This window comes from Trachurus japonicus, chromosome 14 (genome assembly GCF_045865225.1).
Source record: "Trachurus japonicus isolate A0001 chromosome 14, Traja_1.0".
Taxonomy (NCBI): domain Eukaryota; kingdom Metazoa; phylum Chordata; class Actinopteri; order Carangiformes; family Carangidae; genus Trachurus; species Trachurus japonicus.
Window position 1 is genome coordinate 10,672,760 of NC_140920.1, and position 12,153 is coordinate 10,684,912.

Consider the following 12,153-nt stretch of genomic DNA (forward strand, 5'->3'; position numbering starts at 1 on the left):
GGTGAAATTTTATTCCTGATTTTGGTCACTGGTCACAAACGCACTCATGAGATTATGTTGCGTCATGGTTTAATTAATTGAAAGACGCATGTTGGTTCCTCTCTCTCCTACAAAGGTGGAATGAGCTCTGCGAAATCGGCCGCACATGAAAGAAAGAGTGCCATGACCCCGACGCAGAGGGACAACGTCCCAGCCAAGTCCCCGGTGTCGGGCGGTGATCCCGTCGCATCTCACAGCCCCTTCGACCCCCACCACAGGCCCGTTGTTGCCGGGGAAGTGTATCGCCACCACCTGCCTCCACATCTCGACCCGACCATGGCCTTCCACCGAGTGCTGGATCCTGGTACTGTGTTTTTTTTAAAAACCTACTCTCCATTTTCCACCTTAAAGGGCATTTACAGTCTTCATCAATGTTTACCTCAGATATCAGGTCACTTATGATCAGTTAATTTCATACCATCCATACTCCCAACTGCAGCGTGTGGACGTTTATATTCATTTTTGTTCAAGAATCTATCGTTTTTTCAATGTTCATTAATGGGCTCCGGACTAATTTTAAAATTCGCTTTACAATAAAAGGGATAGTTAAACATTTTGGCAAATTGGCCCATTGCCATAATCCCCATACTCATAGCAGTAGGTTCGTTACCTTTAATTGTCTGTGCAAGCTGTTTTTAGAACGGCGGAGCAGAGCTGCAAGCTGCTCAGAGCTACGCTACAGAGGCTCATGGGATTTCTTGGTGAATGTGCAGGTCACAACTTGTCCACCAGAGCGTTTTGGAGTTGTTGGATTGTGTATTTGATGAGGGAAACCAAGAAATCCCATGAGCCTCCGTAGCGTAGCTCTGAGCAGCTCGTGGCTCTGCTCCGCTGTTCTAAAAACAGCTTGCACAGACAATTAAAGGTAACAAACCTACTGCTAAAACTATAGGGATTATGGCAATGGGTCAATTATGTTGAACTATCCCTTAAATTGTAAAGTGAATTTTAGAATGAGTCCAGAGCCCATAATTAATGAACATTGAAAAAACAATAGATTCTTGAACAAAAACGAATATAAACGTCCACACGCTGCAGTTGGAAGTATGGATGGTATGAAATGAACTGATCGTAGGTGACCTGATATCTGAGGTAAACATTGATTACGACTGTAAATGCCCTTTAACTCAAACAGAATAATAATGGCCTCCATTCTGCGCAAACTGACGAAAGCAGTTCAGGCCTCTCTAATTCATAGGCATTACATGTCGAGGATCTCTTACAGCCATTGACGTCAGCACGCGCGATCAGTATCTGTGAGCCTTCTGTTCATATTTTGTTTTTTTCCCCCTCTTCCCGTTCCCTCTGTTACAGCGTCGTTCATGTTCTCCAGGCAGCCGTCCCCAAACAACTACCACAACACCTACCAGATGTACACCATGGAGAACACACGGCAGACCATCCTCAACGATTATATCACCTCGCAGCAGATGCAAGTCATTCCTCGGCCCGACATGGTCCGGGGGCTGTCGCCTCGGGAACAGCCTGTCGCTATCCCTTACGCAGCTGGAACACGAGGTACGGGGGGCCTCCACCCGCTAAACCCTCTCTCACCTGCCAGCCACGTCCGGCAGCAGGAGGAGAGAGGCCTTGAGCAGGGGGGAGGGGCTGTCGTGTGCTGATTGTGTGTGTGTGTGTGTTTGTGAAGTAGTGGCTACCTTTTCCAGACGCCCAGAAGCAAATGACCTAGACAAAATTTTGCTGATTTGCTCTTGACATTATTAGGGCTGCAACCGATTCGGCTAATTTCTATTCTACCAAGTGGGTATTATCATGGGTCATCCAAAATCTCCCTTTTTTTGCTGAGTGGTTTGCCTCTTAAAAGTTGACCACTATTCCACTCTCCTTGCAGCCCTGTTGCTTTTTTACTGATCAATCTTGTATTTGGGAGCACTAACAGAGGAAGGTGATGGGTTACCGCTAAGTTGTATACGGTGTTCGTACATTCAGAAATTGATGGATCGGTTCTTGTTGTTCACCGCTGGCCCTTTGCTTCTGTCTGTAAAAGGGATTATTGATCTAGCCCAGATGCCTCCAACTATCCTGTTGCCTCACCCTGGGGGAACAGGTACTCCCACTTTGGAACGCATCGCCTACCTCCCCGGAGCTCAGCCCCCTTTCCCTCCTAGGGCTTTCAACCCAACCTCCATGTCGCCAGGTGAGGACCCCACCCCTCCCTATCCCTACACCCAGTGTTCCCTTATCTACCTTGCCACGATCTCCCATGTTCCCGCAACACCTCTGTAAGGGTGCAGCCCTGCACTGGCCTGAGGTGTCAAAGGTCAGTTCTGCCGGTTTCCAGTCACAAATCAAGATGAATCTGAACCTATCGCAGTCGCGCTGGAGGACTGAAGGATTTCGCCCCAAGCTGACTTGTTGTACTGCGATTGTGTTTTGTTTTGTTTTCAGGAGAAAGAAGAAAAGAAGTGCTCCAGATTTATTTTTTTTTAGGGGCAAAGAAATCCGAGATTGAAATGTGAAATGAATTGATGTTTGACTTTTCTGTGTCTGCAGCTGAAACTCTGTCAGAAACTTAACACTACTATATGTTGACTCAAATTAACCTTAAAAAAAACTTAAAGGCATAAAAGATTTGCATTCATAATAATAAAAGGAAAAATAATAAGATTAAAATAATCATAAAATAACCAGCATAGCAGAACCCTGTTGTCTCATGGTGTAAATATTCCTGGGACAAATTATTACAGTGAAAGAAAAAGAAAAAATGTTTGATTATGAAATTTTTTTAATAATCAACAACGTTTCGACCACCTATGGGTCTTCTTCAGGTCATCACAAATTATTACAGTGACTGTGCTTTGATTGATCCAGAACTTGTCGGCAGAGCTCTGATCCATCCGGCTGAGACTGTGTGACTGTTCGTGTGTCTAATTCCTCTGTCTGTGTTGTTTGTCATCTCTCTCCTCAGGTCACCCTGCCCATCTTGCCGCCGCCGCCGCAGCCAGTGCCGAGAGGGAGCGGGAGAGGGAGCGGGACCGAGAGCAGCAGGAGAAAGAGAGGGAAAAGGAGAGGGAACGGGAGCAGCGAGAGAGGGAGAGGGAACGGGAGCGAGAGCGGGAGCGGGAAATGCGAGAACGAGAGCGGGAGCGCGAGCGGGAGAGGGAGCGAACTAACGAGTACATGCGTGGAGGTTAGTTTTTTTGCTACTGTGTAAAAAAAAGATGTCAAAAGCTAAATTCCAGTTGACTATTTTAATCTTCTTTTCATACAGGACGTCATGCTTTTACAATGTTTGATGTGTGTGTGCGTGTGTTAGGTGTACCGGAGCAGCCAGGCCGGCCAGGGAGTCGAGGTTATCTTCACTCCCCCTCTCCTTCGCTCAGGACACAGGATGTAGTGGTTCAACAGCGGCCAAGTATTTTCCAGGGCAAGAGTGTCATCACCTCCGTAATGTAAGATTAAACCTATTCTAACTCTGTTAGTCTGATTAGTGGACTTCCTATCATGACACTGACAGACCACACGTCTTAAAACCGACTCATCCTTTTATGGAAATGTGTATAAACTCGTCATTTCTTTCTTCCCACATCAGGCCCCATTCAGCAGCAACAACACAATCAGTACAAAGCGGCTCTCGCTACGGCACCGCTGCTGATGCTCTGGCCGCACTGGTGGACGCCGCAGCCTCAGCCCCGCAGATGGATGTCAAGGTGAAGGAGAGCAACCGGGACAGTGAGATGTCTTCGTCGGCTGCAGCCCGACAAAGAGCCAGCATCTCGGAGCAGCAGCAGCAACAGGAGGCGGAGAGACGATCCATGCAGTCTCCATATGGCGCCATGTCTCTGCCAGGGGGTAAGCCCCACCCAGCTTACTCCGAGGGCCCTAAGGATAAGGGACCTCAAACCTCAAAGTCCCGCATCGAAGAGGAGCTTCGGACCCATGGAAAGACGACTATCACGGCCGCGAGCTTCATCGATGTCATCATCACGCGGCAGATAGCATCTGACAAAGACTCACGAGAGCGAGGGTCTCAGAGCTCTGACTCCTCTAGCAGCTGTAAGTGTGTTGCATACACATGGCTTAGGAGATAGCTGAACCTTATTTACATTGCTCAGTGCACTGTGACATCAATTACCTTAATGGATTAGCACATAAAGGGACTACGAGGAGTTTCGGAAAGCGAAATGTTTTCAAACTACATTTCTCATGAGCTTCCGTGCGCACGGTGAAATTCTTGGACCGGCACAAGACGGACAAAAGCGAAAACATTTGCCAAGAATGTTTTCATTAATCAAGAATGAAAGTCGGGGGTTCGAAGACAATCAGATACCGTCGTAGTTCCGACCATAAACGGCAATCCGGTGGCGCAATTCCCATGGCCCGCCGGGCAGCGTCCAGGAAACCAAAACTAGGAAATGCTGGGCGAGTCAGCCACTAAATAATAATATCAAGATAACTATAAAGACAAAAGAATATATTTATCGAAAATGGACCCATTAACAAGTGGGTTACGTAGATTCATCCACATTAATATAAGACTCTTTTATAACCAAAAGCAAACTCCTCGGGGTCTCTTTTTATGAAAGCGCTGCATTTAATGACCTGATTGAACCTTTACATTGTGGCCTGTGTTCGACAGTAACAACTCTTTGTTCATGCTTGTGCTGCAGTGTCATCTAATCGATACGACAACACCGGTGCAGGAGCCATTGAGGTCATCAGTCCTGCTAGTTCCCCAGTCCAACACCAACAGGACAAACCAGAAGATGGGCAACAACAGGCAGCAGGTATGAGCATGTGAAATCTAAGTAATGGGAGCCTAAATGTTGCAGTTCACTCAAAGTTTATGTCCTTAATGTCAAAGATGACGTCCAATATTAAAATGATTGAACAAATGTGGCTGTGGATGCTAAATTTAGCTGCTAGTGGAGTAAACCTGCCCTGACTGACCTTTTCACATGAGACTGTCAGACACCATTCCTCGGTACCAGTCTCGTCACCAGACTCCACTTGAAGTTATTCCTGTCACCTGCTCGCAGATGTAGATCAGTTTCTGTTGCCAAACAGCATATCGGCTCCTCCCCATCTCATCACCCCCTTGACTGTTGTTCCAAAACAAAAACACTCTGTCCCTGCTCAAACTTCACCAGCTGGCATGCGGGCCTACGATGTGAGTCGTTACCGACAGTCAGCGGAGCCGCCGCAGCCCCCTCCCTCCCAGGGAGACGGCTACTCTCAGGTCCCCAAGACTCACCGGGTCATGACCTTGGCAGACCACATTTCGGTAAGATGTGTTGGCAGAATATGAAACGGTAATGAAGTAAATATCAAACTTGATCCGCCCCGTCGGACTTAATCGCCCGGTTCTGTGGTTCTGTCACGCAGCATATCATAACCCAGGACTTTGCCAGGAATCAGGAGCCCCCGCCGGTCTCCTCTTCAGCTTCTGCCACATTCCAGAGCGTGGTGCCGCCCGTGTCCTCTTCCGGTCGAGCCAAGGGACCCAGTCGCTACAGTCCTGAGAACCAGGTCCAGGCCCTGCACCACCAGAGACCCTCCAGTCGGGTTTCCCCAGAGAACGCCCCTGACAAGCCCAGGGCCAGGTACGCGGACCAGACAGTTTACTATATGTATGAGAAGCTCTTTTTGTTTGGGCATTTTTCTCCTGTTTTCTGTTAGGGTAGAAAAGGGTAGATCCCTGTCTTGTTTGACTATAGGCAAGATCAGGGTGGTCTTAGCTTTTCTGTTTGTAAGAAGTAAGAAAATGCTACCTTCTTGGGGATGGGAGGAGCAAGGGGACTCAAAGTCATGTTACGTGTCGGTTTCCCCTAGATTTGGGACTTAAAGCAGAAGTAAGCGGAATGTTTGTGTTAATATAAGTCTTAAATAGTTATATCTTCCGACAGCAATCACTTATATAGAGTGTTTGGTCCGAAACACGGGTCTGTCAGTCACTCTGCTCTGCTGTAAGCCAAGAAGAAAACTTTCCTTGTATCCTACAACCTTTATCCAATGAGGAGAGAGAACAGCATAAAGGGGCGGTCCTCTCTGTGTGTGCAGCCAAGGGATGCGCGTGAATTTGGTGACGTAGGGACGAGGGCGGGGACTGCTAACTCCATCCGCTGACAGGAAGTTAGCCAAAACGACCAGATCGCTTACTTCTGCTTTAACATCCTCATATAATGAAAGTGGGTCTGTTTTATTATGCATCATGTGTCTAACAGGAGTCTCATCATTCCTTTCCACTCCAGACCTGGTAAGTCTCCTGAGCGAGGAGGCAGGCCGATGGAGAACTACGAGCCCATCTCTCCTCCACAGAGCTATCAAGCCATGGACAAACAAGAGACCAGCAGGCCTCCACCCCAGAGACGAGAGGCTGACAACTCAGAGATCAGGTGCTGGTTCTGCACAATTCAGAAATGTGATAGTTTGTAGCTGTCAGCCCAACAGGCCAGTACATCTCTCAATTCAGCTAGAAATAGATTCAGAATCAGATTTGATATCTGTATCTTTATTGTGCTGGCACTCTTTAAAGGTCAGTTTCAATAGTAGATGGATTATTATGAAATGTTGATGAGAGAGGGAAGGGATTTTTTTTTGTGCAGCTCTTACATGTTGTATATGTTGTGAATGTCAAATTACCAGTACACCAGATTAGTTTGCAGCTGGCACCCTGACAGCTTGTAAACTGATTTCTAGCAAGGGTACCAGTCAGTACAGAGTGCTGCTCCCGTGTTAGCAGCTGTTTGAAAGCCCAGTGGGATTAAAACTCCTACTGAGGGCCTGTTGACCCCGTTTCCTCATTTGCATTTTGACTCTTTGCACCTTATCTGGTTCAAGGAATGACTCCAGGTCCCCAGGGAGTGGCAGCTATCTGCCTTCCTTCTTCACCAAGCTGGAGAACACCTCGCAAATGGTGCAAAACAAGAAGCAGGAGATCTTTCGTAAGTTGAACTCCAACTCTGGTGTCGGTGATTCTGATGTTGGTAAGTGGGTCTTCTCTTACCCTCTTCCTTCTAATTAACATGCCTGTATCAGATGTTGAAACAAACTCTGTTAATATCTGTGCATGCACGACTTCAAGCTCAATCAGCATGTGATACTAGGATAATATGGCTTACTGTATCGTTTCTGTATCCAATTGCTTGTCAGATACTTGGTGTTTTTCAACAGCTAATTGTTTTCTTGCAGGAAACGCACAACCAGGCACAGAGATTTTCAACCTGCCTGCTGTTACCAGCTCCGGTAAGTAGCAGTGACACTGGCTCAGACACACTCTTCACACTTTGATGATGTCTCTTTCCTCACTGTTTTGTTGTTTTTTTTGTTTGTAGGCAACATCAACCCCAGGAATCACTCCTTCAGTGATCCAGCCAGCAACCTGGGCCTGGAGGACATCATCCGCAAGGCATTGATGGGCAACTTGGAGGAAAGACAGGAGGATCAGTGTAACAACACACCTGGCGGAGGCGGTGACGCCCGCCAGGAGGCAAACCCTTCACCCAGTATGGGTACGTTACCAGCCGCACCCCCAGTATTACAAATATTCAGACAAGATGCTGTGTTTAACGTGTTGCTGATTTCATCTATTTTGTATCTACAGGGAAGCAGAAGCAGGGCAAAGCCAACAGCCGTAAATCCAAGTCACCTAACCTGGGTCAGGCCTACGCTGGAGGGGAGCGCCCCTCCTCAGTGTCCTCCGTCCACTCTGAGGGAGATTATCACAGACAAGCCCAAGCCCAGCCACAATGGAGCTGGGATGATCGACCCTCATCCACAGGTGAGCTGTCGAAGCTCTGCCGTCAGTAGTCAGGTTTCCATCCAAATGTATCGAAATTTTTGAGAGAATTCTGTTAAAATGCGCAAAAAGAAAATGCAAATTTATGCCTGTTTTCATTCGTTATTGTTTTGTGATTATTGGGTGAAAACCTGCGAGTAAATTCATTAGCGATCGCTTTCTCCCCACAAACTTCTCAACAGCCGTCATTTGGATAAACTAACCGCACATTGGGGATCTAAATGGTTACTTTCTTGCATTAAAAAAATATAAAAACTTAATAAAGTGACGTAATAACAACAGCGCTACAGCGGGAAATAAAACAGCTTTTCGCCTGTTTTGCAGCTGTATATGCCGCTGAATTCTGGGAAACATGTATACTGTATACTGCAGTGTGAACGACGTCGGCCATCGTTTATTCGCAAAACCTGTTTCCATAGCAAAAAGTAGCATTTTCCTTTTATCGATACGCTGACAAATTTTCTACCTTTTTCCGAATTTCTGGCCTTTCCATCTTTTGCAAATTTTGAAAATGCGAACAAGAATAGGTGGATGGAAACCCCACTAGTGTCTGCAACATCTGTCTGTCACTTAGCCCGTGTGCAGTTCAGTCTTAATTATTCACTTTTCTCCACTTCTTCTTCCTCCAGGTTCCATGCAGTTCCCATACAACCCACTGACCATGCGCATACTAAGCAGCACGCCACCAACCTCCATAGCCTCCCCCTCCATACAGAGCCAGCAGCAGCAGCAGCAGCAACAACAGCAACAACAACAACAACAACAACAACAACAACAGCAGCAGCAGCAGCAGCAGCAGCAGCAGCAACAACAACAACAGCAGCAGCAGCAGCCACCCTCAGCCGGAGCCCCAGTGGGCCAGCAGCGCGTGTGGCAGTCTCTACTGTCCGAGCAATACGAGACCCTGTCCGACAGCGACGACTGAGCCCTGCTTCCTGCAGCTCCGGTAACCACGAGAGACGCCTGCACTGAGGCTTGTCTGTTCACCCCTGCTCTCCCGGAACTAGCCTTGCTCACTAGCAAGTGTGACAAGTAGATGGGGTGGTGTCATTTTTATTTTTGGTGCTTTGGCGCCCCCTGGCTGTTGCCTAAGAGTACAAGCAGCAGCCTGTGACAGGCAGGGCTCTCCGGAACAAGACTTGCTTTTTGGTCCGGAAGCACTCACCCAGCCTGTCGGGGAGATAGACAAAACTCGGCTGAGGGGATGACATGAGCTATAGTAAGGATGAAGAACTTGATATGTAAAAAGAAACAACATAAGAGATTATTTCTGAATTTTGTTTGATTTCTGTAAAGATATACTTTGTCTTTGAGAAAATCATTGTATGTAAATAGAGTAACCTTTTGCAGTGTTTTTCCTACCTTGATTATTTCTTATTTTAATGTCGCTTTTAAATTGATCCACTTTAAATGGGAAGAGTAGGGGCATAATCTCTAATATCACAGTTGGTCTCTCCCAGTCCATCTCCACCCCCACGTCACCTGACGCCCATTTAAATATTTTTACCATAGCGACGCTAAGAGAGACCAGACCTGTGGTTCGTACTTGACAATGAGTGGAGCACAGAGACTATGCTACCCTGTGCGCCATCCATCAAGCACCACCAGAGGCTGAACATCGTGGACATTTGTGGACAACACAAAACACAGACTAACATTTCAAACATCTTTGATATCTGATGCCTGTCTTCACCACGCCGTGGAGATGATGTATGGATTGTAATTATCAGATGGTAGATGTAACTTCTCACCCGGTTCTAGACAAGAGAAATGTCTTCAAAAGTTGAGAACACTGGTGTCATAGCAGAAAGGTGAAAAGTCTGATATAAGCTTAATTTTGCCAGAAAAGATAAACTTATGACTACTCCTGGACCCAGTCTGAATAATGAAAGTGAGCCAATATATATTTTTTTCTTTTTAAATAGAGCTGACCATGGTGTGACACATGTTGCTGTCTCTCTCTGCAGTTTCCAGCCTGTCCAGAATGATCTGCTCTGCAATGTTGTCATGGTAAAAAAAAAAAAATGTATGTCAGGAACTTTTTTTTTTTTGACAGTTTTGCCATGCCGCGTGACTTGAGAAAGAAGGCAGCTTTAAGTAATTTTCTCAGAGATATACGTTGGTGTTTGATGTTTGTATTTGTTTCTGTAGTCCCTTTTTTTGATACTGTCCTGACAAAAATCTGAACTCTGTAAATTGTCTTTCCATTACACAAGAAGACAAAACTAACCAAACATAAAGAATGGTCTGCACCATTGTTGCACTTTTTATTTTTTGCTTTCTAGCTTTTGACAACAAAAAGCATACTACCTGCTGTGTAACTTATTCAACCTCCAGCACAGGAGTATACTCAGATGTGCTTTAACTTTTTTCCCACCACTCACAGAAATCTGGATGTTTTTGACTTCCTGTCTTTTCTTGTAGCTGGTACATAAGTTTGTAGTGTGACACTTGCATCACAGTTACAGTTTTTAAGTGTATGGTACCGTTAAATGTTTTGGAGTTTGCTATCACGGTGATTCAAGACCGTGACCACTTAATCTCTGCTTTCATTGTGTCAATCAACAGGTTTATAAAGGTTAGAATATGAATTATACTTGGTCAACATCATAAATGGCAGTAACGTTCCTTCGCTAGTCTTTTTGAAATATGTGAAAAAATACCATATTTTGGCTTTTTCCACTTTCACTTTGCTCAGTCAACTAATCCATTCTGCTCTAAACTTGATATTTTGTTTTCTTTCCTTGATTTTGAATCATTTGTCATAGCACATGTTCAGATTTTTATTTTGTCATTTTCAACATCTTTGTTATTCATCCTGTTTAGATGGGATGTTATGTGTTTACAAAGGCAATGACAAAAGAAAGTTTACAAACTTGAATCTTAAAGAAATCCGACATGAAGCCGAAAAAGAATTAGAGCACCTTTTCAGCTCTCTATCAAACACACAGTGGTGACTTTTTTGTCTTTTTGAAATTGAGACTTGAAAACCCGTGTATCCTATGATGTTGAAATGCAATGTTTGTATCGCACAATGTCTCTTAGTAGGCTATTACGAGAGTTCAGACCAATCAAATAAAGTGGATCAGTTGTCCACCACTGAAAAACGTGTATGTCCTTTATAGGTGTCTCATATTTTTAATAACTATCATGCACTGCATCCCTCTTTTTTTTTCCGTTTTTTTTTAAACTGACTTCATGATAGTTTGCTGTGTCCACACCATTGCACTGGCTAATGAATAGCAAAGGACAACAGACACAGCTTGTCAAACTACATATCAGTCCAGGCTTGCCATGGTAGGGTTCTGGTTTTGGCTTCTCAGAGCAGGAAATGCACAAATGTTACTCTTAACATTATGGCCCGAGTCCATCCCGCCCCCTAAAGACTCAAGTCCTGAACCCTCACTGACTAAACTGACGCCAGCTGAGAGTCTGAAGGGGCTCCAGATGCTATAATAGGAACGGGACAGCACCTTTTACCCCTTTCATGTTAACTTGACTACTACACAATGTTGTCGACACTGGCTGGTCTTGGACTGATAATTTACCGTTCACAAGGTGTGTAAGGGATAAACTCAAAACAATTGTGCCTGGAAAGCCCTCTTTCTGTCTGCATTTGTTTATTTACAGTTCCAATGGCATTCCCTGTATTTGACCCCACAAAGCTGTGAACTGTGAACACAAATTCAGCGTTGATGCTGACTTATTAGGGGCCATTATGGGCCCACTAAGTGACACTACTTGACGATTTGACAATGGGACAGCCCTCACTGAGCCCCTCGTGTGATGGCGCCTCTAAGTCAGTGAGTCTTTAAGGGATCGGATTGAAATTCAGCCTGTGTCTTGTACTTCTGCAACATGTTAAAATGTCTTCTTTGTAAATGGCCTGTTGTGTGTGCTACCTCATTGGCTAAATACTACATACCCCTGGGCTTTTTCCATTCATGCTGGTCTTTTATACCAGAGACAGTACAGGCGGGGGCACTGTTTTTTTTAAATTGAGCTCAATTAAATTAAACCATGAATTGGTCATAAAAGTCAGTGAGTGATGCCTTGTAGGGCATTCAAATAGTATGAATCTCTGTCATTTGTCTTATAGTCTGTAGCCAGATGAGAATTTCATGGATAAGAGTAGGCTATAGTTTTAGTTACCAACTAAGCACTCAGTTCATCTCAAACATATTTTAACGTATGCAATCTTTGCTTTGGCCACTATTTAGTAAAATCCCATCACTTCGCAAAACTACAAAGGTCTCCCAACTTTTCAGTGGGACTTTTATTTTGGAGGGAAAACAACAAAACCCCACGAACCGGAAGTCGTAATATTTTGGTCGGACAGTCAAAACTAGTCGAGT

General features: G+C 45.2%; 1 protein-coding gene across 9 annotated transcripts in view; it reads left to right on the forward strand.

Annotated features, from left to right (window-relative positions):
- ncor1 (nuclear receptor corepressor 1) overlaps positions 1 to 10,905 on the forward strand; it is a 56,451-nt gene extending 45,546 nt beyond the window's left edge. For 3 of the 9 annotated variants that reach the window (XM_085797430.1, XM_085797428.1, XM_085797435.1), the window contains 15 exons: positions 116 to 343; positions 1,354 to 1,557; positions 2,048 to 2,197; positions 2,969 to 3,190; positions 3,317 to 3,452; positions 3,593 to 4,056; positions 4,671 to 4,787; positions 5,151 to 5,284; positions 5,386 to 5,603; positions 6,252 to 6,395; positions 6,841 to 6,986; positions 7,192 to 7,245; positions 7,335 to 7,511; positions 7,604 to 7,780; positions 8,428 to 10,905. In XM_085797430.1, coding sequence (XP_085653556.1) covers positions 116 to 343; positions 1,354 to 1,557; positions 2,048 to 2,197; positions 2,969 to 3,190; positions 3,317 to 3,452; positions 3,593 to 4,056; positions 4,671 to 4,787; positions 5,151 to 5,284; positions 5,386 to 5,603; positions 6,252 to 6,395; positions 6,841 to 6,986; positions 7,192 to 7,245; positions 7,335 to 7,511; positions 7,604 to 7,780; positions 8,428 to 8,723 — 2,867 coding nt within the window. In that variant the 3' untranslated portion in view covers positions 8,724 to 10,905. The remainder of the gene's footprint in view (positions 1 to 115; positions 344 to 1,353; positions 1,558 to 2,047; positions 2,198 to 2,968; positions 3,191 to 3,316; positions 3,453 to 3,592; positions 4,057 to 4,670; positions 4,788 to 5,150; positions 5,285 to 5,385; positions 5,604 to 6,251; positions 6,396 to 6,840; positions 6,987 to 7,191; positions 7,246 to 7,334; positions 7,512 to 7,603; positions 7,781 to 8,427) is intronic. The other 6 variants (XM_085797432.1, XM_085797436.1, XM_085797433.1 and 3 more) reach the window with 4 other exon arrangements.
- The last annotated feature ends 1,248 nt before the right edge of the window (positions 10,906 to 12,153 follow it).